This window comes from Diorhabda sublineata, chromosome 1, assembly GCF_026230105.1.
Source record: "Diorhabda sublineata isolate icDioSubl1.1 chromosome 1, icDioSubl1.1, whole genome shotgun sequence".
NCBI classification, from domain to species: domain Eukaryota; kingdom Metazoa; phylum Arthropoda; class Insecta; order Coleoptera; family Chrysomelidae; genus Diorhabda; species Diorhabda sublineata.
The window spans coordinates 36,455,163-36,469,762 of NC_079474.1; the positions used below are offsets into that span (position 1 = coordinate 36,455,163).

Genomic DNA, 14,600 nt, shown 5'->3' on the forward strand with positions numbered 1-14,600 from the left:
TAAACTTGAGTTTAACTATTATATAACGTTTATATGTATTTTCAAAATATCTTTCAGGAATTGCAAGATGAAGTGTTCGACCTGTTGGAAAGAAAGAAAAAAGAAACTTTGGCTCACAAACGTAGTTTCTTCGTACGTATGGTTAGTGATCCTAAAATTTACAATCCTTCAATAGCCAAATCTCTCCCGTCTACCAGAAGACACGTGACGGAAACGGCAGACTCTCCTATGTCACCAGATGGAAACATTACTATAGAACCACCCTCGTAAGTATTAATTATAGCTAATTTTTTTATAAAATTCAAGAAAATAGAATTAGTACACTAAAATTGTCAATTTATTACATTTTGAATATTTTTCTAGATTAGCTAAATACAGATATATCAAATTTATTAAGTGATAATGGGTGAAAACTGATTATAATTCAACAAAATAAGTGAATTGTTATCTGGTAGTTATTGATTTGTCGAAATTTTATAATTTATTTCTATTACGTGATTCATTGTTGATTTTGCATATTGGTTTTGATTGAATTATGGGAAATTGATTTCTTTTATAGTATTCCTAGGTCTCGGGCAGTAAAATTACATTCTTTAAAAAGGTAAAAGGACAACTTTTTATAGTATTAGTTTTTTGGCTAGTGAGTATCCAGCTTCTAGTTTTGTTTATACCTATTAATGCTAGTTATTCAATATATATTTTGCCGAATTAATCAATTTGCATAAAAACTTTATTATTATTTCGTTCACGTTCTTTAACCAGCATAATAAGAATTGTTGCAGTTTCAAATTCTATTCATTCAAGACGAATTATAATAGTTTTTAATTTGTTTAAAAAGAAAGTATATATACTTCACTAATAACTTTGAAGCTACATATATTGACCAAAGAAGCAAATACCTAGAAAATAGAATAGAAAAAAGTCGCAAATATAACAAAAAATACCACAGCTGTAACAAAACATGAAAAAAAACATCAGTTTGATACTACAAATAAAAAATTATTAAAACAGAAAACAATTTAAGAGAGAGAGAGAGAGAGAGAGAATTTCACGAAATGATAGCAGTCCGATAATCTTCTTGCCTAAATTATAAAAAAGACATAAATAAGCACAATACCATTTATGTCCCATTGATTTGGAATATAATTTATTTCTAGCCGTAGTGTCAGACCATGTCATGGCGTTGCAAATTTATTCCATCAATATAAATGTTCACCGTATTTTAATTGTGCTGCCATTAGTGATGATTTAAGTAGCAAATATCAACATATAGCTTTCAATTAGAAAAAAAAAAAATTGTGTAAATTTAAATGTGCTGGTCTTTTTATACGATTTTCCGGAAATAGTTAATATATCTTTATTATATTTATGACCAAGTCCTCAATGATGAGTATATAAATATTCGTAAACTCGGAATAAATATTAAACTTTCTATTTTATTGCCACAACCCCAGAATTCTTCTACTACTTCCAGTATTGTATCTTGTTGATCTAGCAGTTACATTACATTAACTTTGAATTTGCTAGTTTCATTTGAGACCAACTTTATTGCTCGCGATTTATTTGTTGATGTTATTCCTCCTATACTACTGGTGATCAGCACTGTAAATAGACCTTTGTCCTTCCAAAATATCCTTTCTGGAAGGTTCCTTCCAATGTCGAAGAGATTGGGAAATACGACGCAGCTTTATAGTACTTTTGTGTCTATTAGAAATTCCGGAGATTCATCTTATATTATAATCATAATAGCTTCTTTTTATTTGTTCGCTAGAATTTCTATATAACCTAGACATCTTGATTTGAAAGGGTTTCTATAATTGTTGTGGAGTATATAGAGTTTGATAAATGCTAATAGTAATTCGTATTGTTTGTATTGATTTTATTTAATAAAACTTTTATTATTTACCATTATTAACGGCCTACTAATTATCAAATTTATTGACAAACTAAATGGTGTGCCCCGTACTCCTCAACTAGATGTAATTTTCGGCCTCTCGTATTTTTCTAAAAATTCTACGCCGTAATTGTTTTGCGCTTGCCACCCTCCATCATACACTTTGCTAGATAAAAGTGCCCAAATATCTTCAGCTGGACAGGCCTAAGGTAAATTAGAGGAGGTTATCTTTTCGTATAAAAGGTATGTTATTTTGATGTAGCTAGTTTTGAGTTGCCTTTACATAATGGCAGAATGGAAAGTTCGATCAAAGCATTATATAGTCCCCAACATGATGTTGAAGTGCAAAACCAAGTAATTTAGTAAGGCAGTTGTTAATATACTTTTCAGCATCTACGGCTCCCCTTTACTCGACCCTCATGAGGTCTGGATATCCGTCTTGACGAAATCGAACTTCTTCATCGAATTTTACTTTTTATATTCTACATTATTATGGCAATCTTCTGTATTGTTCGCATGAAAATCATCGTTTCATATGATTTACAGATTGGCGAGTGTGAAGTATTTTTCATCGTTCATAATAATGACTGATTCGTAAAATGTATCCGCCTTGGTATCCGTGATAATTGGTTTAGAGAATATTCCCGCACTAATTTTCTTGCGGAAACCCCGACTCTGTCTTTTGATCTCCTTGCAAGTCTTTCTGTTTTTGTTCTGTTTGTCTGTTAATGATGGTGAAGTACATGGAAGGGATAGATTATTTTTATTTCAACAATATTCTCAACTATAGTCTTGAAACATTGTTTACATATTTGGTATTGTATAATATTGTACGAAATTATTCAATATTACAGAAGCTCGTCTTGGATCAGTTGGCCATTAGCATTTTTATTCCAAGGAATAGCTGAAGATGGTTCTGCAAGTGACTTGCCTCTAAGGTAAATATCAATGAAACAATCGATTTTCTTATAAAATTGATGTTGTGAACTTAGTAAGAGATGATTAAAATAGTAACAAACAAATAAATTAAATTTATACTTAGAGATCAATGTATAACTCATTAATATTTACTGAACAGATAAACTGATTCATAAAGAACGTCGGAGTCAATGAGGATGTATATTTTCTTACTCATAAAATTTGTTACCTGTGTCTTTAATAAATGTGATTTATATATTTGAAGGTTTAGACATCTTGATACTAAAGTAAGATTGAAGACATCAGGAAAAGGACAAAACGGATCTTCTCCATCGGTTTCTCCAGACGGTGAAAATAGCAGATCTCCAAAAAGATCTCCTTCGTCGTCAAGAAGGTCATCTCCAGCTGGATCCTCCTAAACCATTAATAGCTCTCTATTATAGGGTGATTCTTTAGGAGAAATTTTAAATCTAAACATTTGGGCAGATGTTTCCAAATGTACCATAATAATCTAGAAGTTTAAATTAACTATCCCAGATCGAGATCATATTTACGAGGTAGGTCAAAGTTCGTTAGAAAAAAGATTTATCTCTTATCTATTTTCACAAATAATAAAATAGTAGGCAAACTGTTAGAAACATTTTTCTAATATCCTTAGATTCTACAGGTCTTAATGAAAAGGTAGGTTATAAATTGAGCCAATATAAGGGAATCAAAAGCATCTTGATTAAATAAAAGTTACCTTATTCTAACTATTGGAACATAAACAAAAAATTACATCCCTTGGAAGGTACAAAATAGATTTATTTTGATATGTCAAGAAGATTTTGTAATAAAAATGCATACATATCTCTCTTATTATAAGATCATCTTGTTCATCATCCATTAATTAACAAATATATTTGGTACCGTTTTATAAAGTAAAATCGATTTATTTATCTAACGAATTTGATTTGCACTTCCAATGATTTGATACCTCAATTATGGTACCACGATACACGTTCACCTTTATGAAACCTCAAAAGCAAAAGCCAGTAGTATTAAGACATCTAGCTGGTCAATAAATAGCTGTATCAGGGTCTTTTCAATTCAATATCCAAGATAATACCGTACATTTTGTCTACAATTCCCTCTTTCTACTACTTATATCAATCGTGCTGTACGCAGCTCTAGTTGGAATATACTACCAAGAGCTATAGGTAACAATTCCATGCTCAGTAAAATATAGGCTTGACGCATGTAGTGAAAGACACTTAGTATCTCAGAAGTCAGTAGACCTACCGAGAATAGTACTAGAAGATTAAGAGATCGTGAACTAAATTTTTGACACTAAACATTTGACACGACCAGCAATGCAGATTCCAAGAAGAATAATAAGAAAGAAGAGGATTCAGCTCATGCCACCCCCTTTACGCGTGCTACTGGTATGCTTTGTTTAAAAGATTAAATGGTAGAGGAAGTATGTGGGACCCGAGCAGGCGCTATATGCAAATATTGCAAACAGTAACTAGCACGTGCGCATCTAATTAAATAGTAACTAACCTATAATTTCTATAATTTAGAATTTACATTAATTTTCGAAACTTTGGCATTGTCGTAATTATATATTTGAATTTTAATCTAAGATCTACGGTAAAAGATTCTGCAATAAATTAAAAAAATAAATTTTTGAGGTCGTATTAGTTGCAAAGGACCCGTTGCCATCTGAAGTTAAAAAAACAGAAGATATTCCCTATTTTGTGATTAAAATGAGCTGATCTCATATTTTTCTCATCCTATATTTTCCTCTTCCAAGAACACTGGTAAAGTATTTTGTAAGAACAGGAATTAGTAGGCACCATTTAAGTTATGTGGAATAAATATTAATTCTATAAAATCATTATTCATAATACCTGCCCAAAATCATTTAAAGTGTGATTTATCATTTAACGGAGTATGAATAATGGAAACGATATTATGATTTTTTTCCATTAAGAATCAGTCGCTAAAGCCGATTCTTCCATAATAATCGCCATCTAGTCATTCATGAGCCAAGTGCAAAGGATGGAGCTTCTGTTCATTCACTCTTCTGTAAACCATTATGTTAACGACAGTTTATCGACCGACTATTACCCTTGTACTTCTTCTAGAGTTATTTAGACCAATTCTTCATCATTTATATCAATTTTTATTGGAAATAAATAATCGTCTGTCTACTGTAATACGATTAAATATTTTTTCTGTACCTATGATTATCAGAATTACAGATAATTATCTGAAACTTTGTTTTAACCTGACCTGTAAACTATCTGTAAACACGTAAACCATTATAACAAAAAGTTGAATGTAATATATTGCTATATAATTCTTAAACGAACTGTTTATTCTTTAAAAACTACAAATGCTGAACAACCAACTACAAAATTTTTGCCAGAAAATACAAAAAATGATGTGTGGTGTCACAATATTGATTTATCTGTACATTATAATTGTGGGGTTTTAGACGCCCAAAACATTTTATGCGATACCAATTACGTCGTTTCATATAAAAATGCTGTTAAGATAATAAAGTCATGTACTAATTATTATTGCAAAGAGTTAAAAGAAATATCGGAAAAAACTGATTTGTATGAATTTTTTTATGTGGAAGTGAAGTTATGTTTAATCGAAGTTTTTGATCCTATAATACATGGTTCATTTTATGACATACTTTCCTGTTACATCCTCTATAAGTTGCAACAATGTTATTAGAATAATGTCATGTGCTCTCCTAATTTAGTTAAATGCTCTCTAGAAATAAACGTATGGTTTAATGAATTGTATGTTGCATTTATAATATTTCGAGCTAGAAAGATGAATATTTTAAATCTTATTCATATTGTTACATTAGTACGAGTATTAATTATAAAGATAAAGTGATAGATAAAAAAATTCAGCTTTCGTTATTACCGTTGATGGTGGAGCTTCTCAATATTACATATAAATTGAATGGATTGTCCTAATAACAAGTTCCTATAAAAAGAATCACCCTGTATACAATTAATACGTATATACTTGCAATCCTAAATGTAGAATATTATATTGGTTTGAAAATCTTTAAGGTTTTCAAAAATAAATGATTGAAATTTGTAATGACTTTCCATTACCTCTTTACCTTTACAAAATTTCTTCATTAATTATCTGATTAATTCAATTAAAACTGCTCGATATTTCCACAACCTGTGTTACGTGATTTTCCTTCTGCAGCTTGCAATTGATGAATTATTCAAGAAAAATATTCATATTGAGAGATAAACTAAATGCTTTGATTTTGTTTTTATTCACACTCGATTAGTAAATGAGTGAACAGATATAGGCAAATCAAATTTAATAAAAAGCAGATTTTATAGATCGTGACTGATATATTTCATTGAGAATCTCCTAAAAAGCTGGATTCGACAATTACCACGTGAATATAATTTATTCCCAATAAACAATGACTCACAGTTTACATTTTGTGCACTAAATATATCCCACTGAACGTTACAAATCGTTGGCAGATCACCAGAAATAATGGTCCACCAAACATATCATTTGTTTATTCTCTAGATAAGGTAATGTAAATAAGTCTAAAATATATTATGGGCGTTAGAATAACGCTACTGAACTAAATATTTAACTAAGTCACTTTTTCAAATAGATTGAATCAACCTATACAAATTTGGGATAGAATAATAGGAAAACGATCAGCTTTCTAAAGTTTAGAACAGATTTTACTCTTTACTTAATGCCAATACCTAGAAATAAATATTTGTACAACTCCACACTGTTCATCATTTGGGCAGAAAGATCTCAATTTACCCCAGTAAGTTCCTTATGTTTATTTGAGTCGAGATAAAATATTTTGAAAAGGATTATACCTACAGTCGGAAAGGGAATAAAGATATTAATTGTAAAAAACAGAGGTTAGTTGCTTTAAATCTTAAAGACAAGATCCATTGAATCAATATAGCTTCTATCTTGAGTAGGACCAATATTCCAAATGACCTATAAAATTTGCAGTGGACAAATTGAATATTATTGGACAAGGTAGTGTAATGTATCTTCGAGCTAACCACTGATAGTCTATCATATTCGTTGTATTAAAACATTGAAACTACTTTGAGATAAACTATTTATCAAATAATAAAATACTAAGTAGTTAAACGTGGTTTCAATAATCCGAGGACCATACTCGAACAAACGCCAAAATGTTAAGACATCTATCTGTTTATAGACCTCTCTTAAATACTAAAAAATCCTATTGTATGAAAGGTTATAATTATCTATAAGTATGGTCGTTATGGTCACATAATTACAAAAAAGTACATAATTTGATACCTTAATGGAACTCAAGTGTCCAAGGGATACCTGTAATCAATCATCTATGATATGGGTCCCTATTAAGATCGTTTATCATAAATCTTAATAAATACAATAAACCTTGAATTTAAGTAGCTGAATTCATGATTTTTCAGTCACATTAATATAAGAAAGAAATTTGGTAATCCAAGAGGATACATTTATGGAGGGTAAAAATAAGGTATGTTATTGTATCCTTCAACTAAATGATAAATGATAAATTGTATCTTTGTCTAAGTTACATCTGTGCAAATTTTTTAAATGGGAAATTATTATGTCAAAACAGGTAGTATTTTCTTATAACCAGCAAGATCACCTGACATTTACATATTTATCTATTATGGAGAGGAGGTCACGAAGATGTTGTTATTAAAAGGTAATATAGACGTGGCGGCCAAAATATCAGCTGAGACATGAACCCCAAAAAGCTGGGAGTCATTCTGGAACAAGGACTACGTCGACTATATAAGAGAGAGTAAACGAAAAGATTAATAGAAAGGCGATATACGATCCAAGCTAAAAATGAGAACAAAGGGCGATCATTATATCAATCAAATTAGTTACATATGGATTTCTTGTTAATTTTCTGCGCAATACTACTCTATAATTGAATTCGAATTGCAAACTTCATCGATAATTTTTTCTTACATGGTCCCATTCTTGCGATTTCTTGGATTAAACTATCAATATTTCTACAGTCATTAAATCATTAATGAGGTTTTTACAACTGATTAAAAATGTATTTAACGTGTTACTGTTACCATCGGTTTAATGTTATCAATTCTAGATTTTAAAAGATCCCAGCTCATTTCAGTCATAGTTAAATTCCAATTTATTATTTTCAAAGTATTAGTAAATTTTGATCATCAAAATCAAAATTAATTATTTCATCAATATCTTTCATGAAAATCAATTGAATTGACTGCCTATAATAAGCAATTATTCACCATAAACAGAATTTAACTATAGTTACCAAAATTCTTATACAGAAGGGTTTGCGAAGGTAAAAAGATAAAAGCACTTATAGATTGGTTGTTAATTCGATTGCAACGCTTTCCTGGTCCTTTTTCATGATTCCCTGCTCCTTCTGCCACTAATTCGAAAGTTTATAAGTTCGAAATACGCAGTTGAGATGTAGAAACTCCAAGATCTGAATATCACTTACGACGCACTGGTAATTTCCGAAATCCGTGACTGACCTTACTGACTGCGCCAATTATATATTTAAACTTTAAACGAATTTGTATTTTTAAAAACTCTAAGGAGAAAATTAAATAAACTTTACGTTTTGTAACCAATAAATCTGAATCTGATTCCCAATCCAATTACTGCAATTATTTATCAAGTACGATTTCCATTTTCCCTATTTTCTCGAAACGGCTTTCAAAGTTAAAATGGACGGTACTGTTTCTCGCTGGTATTTTAATGTAGGTGACTGTAAATATTATTGCTACACGTGTCTCTAGGATAGCTTTACTTTTAGACTATAACCAATAAATCTGGGTTCAATTCCTATTGCGAAACGTCTGATTTATTTTTCCATTACCGAAAATTATTTGAAGTAGTTCCTTACTTTACTCTCCTTTGCCCATTTACCTAAGTCGCTCAAAATGGTGAAATCGAGATTTAGGACTCAATGTCACTTGTTATAATATTTTTTAAAGTTCCTTTCGAAAATCAAAATATTATTGGACAAAAAAAGATACAAGGTTTTAAAATAAATTTTATTACATTTTTAACTATAAACAGGCCAAATAAAAATGATGAAAACAAAAAATAAAAAACAAGAAAAATGAAAAATAATGTTTAGAATCATCTCCTTGTTACTGTCGTTGCCAGAAATCATATTTTCTACAAACAAGTAACTAAGATAGTTTACAATACGATACAATGAAAGGATTAAAATACACTAACGGTTAAATATTGGTTAATATGTGTTGATGGTTGCATCTCGATTTTGTCTGGGACTACGTTCTAACGTATTTCGCCTATTAGCTCTATTCTTATACTTTTGCAAAGGATACAAAAAGAAATTTATGAAACCTGGCGAATCTAATTAGGTATTGTGATCGAATTATTGTTTTGTCGTCAGTCTCTGTGAGCAAAGTTTAAATTAAACCTGATCGCTAAAAGTAGGGCGAAATCAAGACCAAAAAGTCGTTACAGACATACAACTAATAAAAGCGTGTAGAAAAGACAAAATTTTTTTCGATGAAAAAATATTTATTGTTGATAGATATGTAAAACAAAAATGGATTAATTGTATGCTCAAACCAACTACAAAATAAATTACTTTATTATGTGTATAAACATTCGTAATATCATGTTTGAAACATTAGTTTGTAAATGGGTTGATGTCAGGGCTGGCTCTAGTCATATTGTATACAAAAATTCCACAATTTCCTAGAACGTTCTTATTTCTTGAATATACTTTAAATATACTTGGAATTCCTTCTTTTACGATTGCTCGTCAATAACTTCAGATAGCGGCTGTTACATATCAATAAGTTAATCTAACGTTCAAAGTGAAAATAAACTCTTATATTACGATTAAATTTCAAATAAAGGTTGAAATACTTAAAAAAACCATAAAAAAATTCAAACATGATTAATAAATAATATGTAAAAGCCAGATGGAATAATTTCCTCACTCTAATTTGTTATAATCAGAAAATTCTTAGATAAATACTAAATAAAATTTAAATTAACTGAATGTGTCATGAGCTACAAATATTTTCTTCTAAACCTTCAATCCTTGTTCTTCCAAACTTCTCGAACAAAAAACACAACAAATCAATAAATAGATTTTCCTAGAAATTATTTAAAAGAAATACTGTAAATAAACCGCCTGCTATAGTAAAAAGTTCTAAAAACAAATATTAAAGGCACGTCTGTCATTTACAAAAAGTAGACGAAAGGCGCCGGTTGATTTCGTTGAAGTTTAAAATTACATTGTAGCTGGACACGGCCGGCCTAAAGACACATTTCGCGAACATGTTCGTAACAATATACATTTGTTATTTCAATGGTATTGCTGTATTCTGCTGAAAGCTCTGGGAGAAATTGACGTCTTCGGAAATATAGTTTTCCAATAGTCTGATTATTTATCTAAGGTCAGTCCAAGATTTTATAGTTTGCACAACCAAGCCTGTCCAATATAAAAGCGACATCCAATCAATTCTAATTCTTTTTAGACTGCTCGCATCGCATTAAGGATTCACTTTTTTAAATATTGATTACTGATAAAATCTTATGGGTGATACAAATAACACTGAGGCCATATTTAGATTCAGCTTACAAAAATCTATAAAGATTAGAAGTAAAAAAAAAATTCAAAACAATTTCGGTTACTGTTTATATTCAGTTATTCAGATTTTTTATTGGTATATGAAAAGGAAATGTATATATCAAAGTAGTATAACAAACTAGAGAAAGCAGGAGAAACAGATCATATGAAAATAACTCAAAAATGTGAATTTTTTATTTCTTAAATTTGTAAGCTTCGAAAATGGCGTTTCTACCCATCCAAAAATATTCCCGAATTTTGATACAGTGGAATCCTTTAAAGTTTCGCAATAGTACTGACACTTTTTACACTCCTCTACCCACCGAACCAAGACATTCAAGCTTCTACTTCAAATAGTTCTTCATAGTTTTCTAAATTTTATCAAATTTTGCTGTGTTTTAGTTTATGATTGTAGATTTTGTAATCATATGATTTGATTCTATTTCAACATTTGAGAATAGAATGTCAAGTTTATAATTTAAATTTGACGTGTTTCTTTACTTTATAATAAATTGTAATGGATTATTATTATTCAATATTAATATTAGAAAGTTATAATTCTCACTTAGTGAAAAGGTTTCCATTGAGAAATCAATTACAATGATCATTAAAGCTAGTTCACTCGATTGTTCTTGATGTATGGTTCATTTTGTCTTCATTAATTTTCGATTTGCAAAGCTCTGTTAACCAAGGGCTTGTAACACTGAAAGAATTAGAAGTATTAACTCATAAAAGCGTTTGAAAAGTAGGTAGGATTTACCTTTCCTGTTTTAATTACTTCGATCGCGCGTACTCTACAGAATTCAAGAAGCGGCCCTGGTTGATGATATTGTCAACTTTGAGACGTAAACCTGCATACGAATAATGATCTCCCACTTTCTCTACATACCCAATCGCTATGAAAAATTTTCGACGTCATCGGTTAAACCCGAGATTACTGGTTCACAATTTGTGCGGCAATTTAGCCATTTGAAAAAGTTCATACGGAAAATCCGAAGGTAAATATGTGTAAAGGTGATAAGAGGATGCTGTTTACATTTCATTAATTAGAAAAATTATCAGTGCCGTGTATATTATCTTCTCAAATAATTAATCAAATATATGTGTTATGTAAAGTGAAAAAGTTTCCTTCTTGAAGTATATATTTAAATAATTATCAAAATCACAACGTTTCCATAAATATTGTTCTCTTTTAACATTTGCGAGGTGTTTCTTAAAAGTTCCATGAATGGTTCTATATTCCAACGACAACATGCTCTTCAGAGATATGTCAAGGAGTGAACAGTATCAGGAAACTCCATGGCTATCGTGGGAAACCCCGCTATGGGCAGTCAAACGACTTCAGTGTGAAAGGTAGTGTCACCATACAATGGAACAACGAGTAAACATCAATAACTCAACGATTTATGGCAATATGTTCCTAATTTGTGCCGCACATGCTGTCAGACGATCAGATAGCAAAACGGAGGGAAGGCGCTGCACATTTCATTACCACGACAGATCGAGATCAATCCTTTCTTCAAAAAGACCTAATATTACTAGTTCGATTCGAATTCCAAGCTGAAATGGATTGAATGGTGTTCACCGTTTTCTCTTCCAGTCAAAAAATATTGCTGTTAAAAGTTCGAGGTCAAGAAAATTTTGATCGCAGTAGTGCCTACTGCACGACGACGCGCCTGTTCACTTTGCAATTCGCATGCGCCAATTTTTTGCTCAGTATGAAGTAACTATTCTCAATCATCTACCGTACTTCTCTGACCTGGCGCCTGCGGACTTAAGAAGGAATAATCTACGTACTCTCACAGGGTTTCTAAGAGGAAATTATCAGTTGAATGTACACTTTAGGCGATTGAAAATAAATAACACCGACGGCTGCAGGTTCTGTGGAGGAGAGGATGAGGCACAGTAACACTCAATTTGCGCAAGAACTGAGATATAAGGCACCTGCGTCCGAGTATACGGTTTCATCGAGATCGAAAGTGGAGAGCTAACTTCCCTGAAGTCGTCTCTAATTTTAGCATTTATTAATGCTTTGGAGTTGGACGAAGAGGTGTAGTATATCTATATATCTATCCAGCCATCTCTAGTGAAAGGCGGACAATTAATTTTTCAGAAAGCATTATTTTTTAATCCGGTGGCTTAAGAATGTTTAAGATACGTTTAAAATGATTCGTAATGGATTATTAATTCGTCTTCCTAGATGCGTACCATAATTGGATTGTTCTGAATAAATATTTCCGAGCGCCACTGATTAAATGTTTTAAAATTCACAAACAATCCTACCGTAACTCATTTTTTCTATTCTCCTGCAAAAAAATATTCCATTTATGTACTTTTAAATGACGCAAAATGGAAAAAAATTAGTAATTATATACATAACATACTTTATGTAACAATTATTATAATAAATTATATTTTTCAGAGTTAAATAATAAGAATAATAATTATAATCTAGATTTGAAACCTCCTGTTAGTGATTCATTACCCAAATAGGATTAATTTTATTAAATCTCAAATACTTACCTTTGATACATGAATATTAATAAAGTTAGGCATTAATGATTGAAATTATTTTTTTCATGTGTATTTAAAACCTATTGATAAACATAGATAATATTTATAAACGTTCATAACATTATATTCACATTTGTTAATATTAAATCCTGCAGATGAAGATGCTATAGATAACCTGATGTTCACAATAGATATTTTTAAGAGAATTCTGTTTTTCCATGTATTTACTATGCTCTGCAGAATCGCAGCACTACAAAAGAAAAGTCCTATAAACAGAATTATTCCTAAAATGAGACAGAATCCACAGAAAAATATCGCTAGCTCCCCCAATAAAATTACCACAATGAAATTCTCTCGCAAAAAAGGCCGTATCCAGAAAAAATTTCTTGGGGGTTCAGTATATGATAAATTTATTCCTTGTAACACAAAGCTGGAATTAAAATGGTGCAAAAAGACACAGTGGCTTTATCTTCTTTGACAGAATCATACCTAAGTGGAATAATATGATAGGATAACTGATAGTATTTGACATATATAAATTTAAAGAAAAAATAGAAATTAGAAAGCTACAACTGGAGAAATATCTAGTAGTCAGTCTTCAACAATCTAAGTACAACCTCGACTGTTTCAGTGTTTAGCCAGTTTTTTTCTTCAAGTTTATTCAGCAGTTTTTTTTTCAAGTTGTGTTTTTGATATTTCGCAAGGAGCAGCGAAATATTCGATCCGGATTTTCACACCATTGATGATGGAATTTGGTAGTACTTCTTTTAATAAAGGGCAAAATGTTATCTTCGTTAAAACATAGATTAACCCTTTCGGGTTTAGACTATCAACTTCATTCGGTCTTTTTCCACTTAATTTTGGGTCCTTTCAATATACTTATAGCAGGTTATATTATCAAAAATATTCTCTTGTTTTAAATAACCTTCAAGTTCACGGAATCATTTTCGTAATTATTCTTCTGTTTTATACTTTTTGTTGTTCTTAAACTCCTTCGAAAGACAAATCTGGCTGTCTCCTCAAAAACTTCATTGAATGGGGGGTTTCTATCTTATTTAATTACAATTTGTTGAACAGTATTCAAAATATCGTTTTTAGCGGGGAAAGTCACATTTTGGTAACTCATTAATACAGTTAACTAGTTTCTTCTTTTGAAGTTAGCGCTGAAGCTAGACCCATTTTTCTAGGCCCTTTTTTTATCCAACCGTGAAGACGATCTTGCAGATCTCCTATTGGTACGCCACATATTCGGCTTGCTTCTCTCATAGTCATTTTTCTAGAGCATTTTCAGGGTACTGGTGTATTAGTCTTTCCTTATGTGCCATCTGTGGAGAGTACAAAGACTGACTACTCATCCACTGATCAGCCAATTAGCATAAAAGGCGACTGACTATTGGTTATACCTTCTCGGAACACAGTTTCAAGAGTAAAATTATAATCCAGAATGTGATCTTTACGAACATGGTAAATATCGAACTAAATCGTATCATTTGTGTAGTTCCTAGTAGTCGGGAAGGTGGCTGAGTATAGAATTTGGTATATACGAGGAATGTCAAAATATTTTATTATTCAACATATTCTTTTAATTGGATACATTTATTACAGCGAACCTGCCACGTCTCTAGACCT

General features: G+C 30.9%; 1 protein-coding gene across 4 annotated transcripts in view; it reads left to right on the forward strand.

Annotated features, from left to right (window-relative positions):
- The window catches only part of LOC130440428 (tyrosine decarboxylase), a 41,938-nt gene extending 36,018 nt beyond the window's left edge, over window positions 1-5,920 (forward strand). For 2 of the 4 annotated variants that reach the window (XM_056785431.1, XM_056777491.1), the window contains exons 10-13: window positions 58-266; window positions 560-601; window positions 2,749-2,832; window positions 3,078-5,920. In XM_056785431.1, the coding sequence (XP_056641409.1) occupies window positions 58-266; window positions 560-601; window positions 2,749-2,832; window positions 3,078-3,231 (489 nt within the window). In that variant the 3' untranslated portion in view covers window positions 3,232-5,920. The remainder of the gene's footprint in view (window positions 1-57; window positions 267-559; window positions 602-2,748; window positions 2,833-3,077) is intronic. The other 2 variants (XM_056792484.1, XM_056791689.1) reach the window with 1 other exon arrangement.
- Window positions 5,921-14,600: the final 8,680 nt, after the last annotated feature.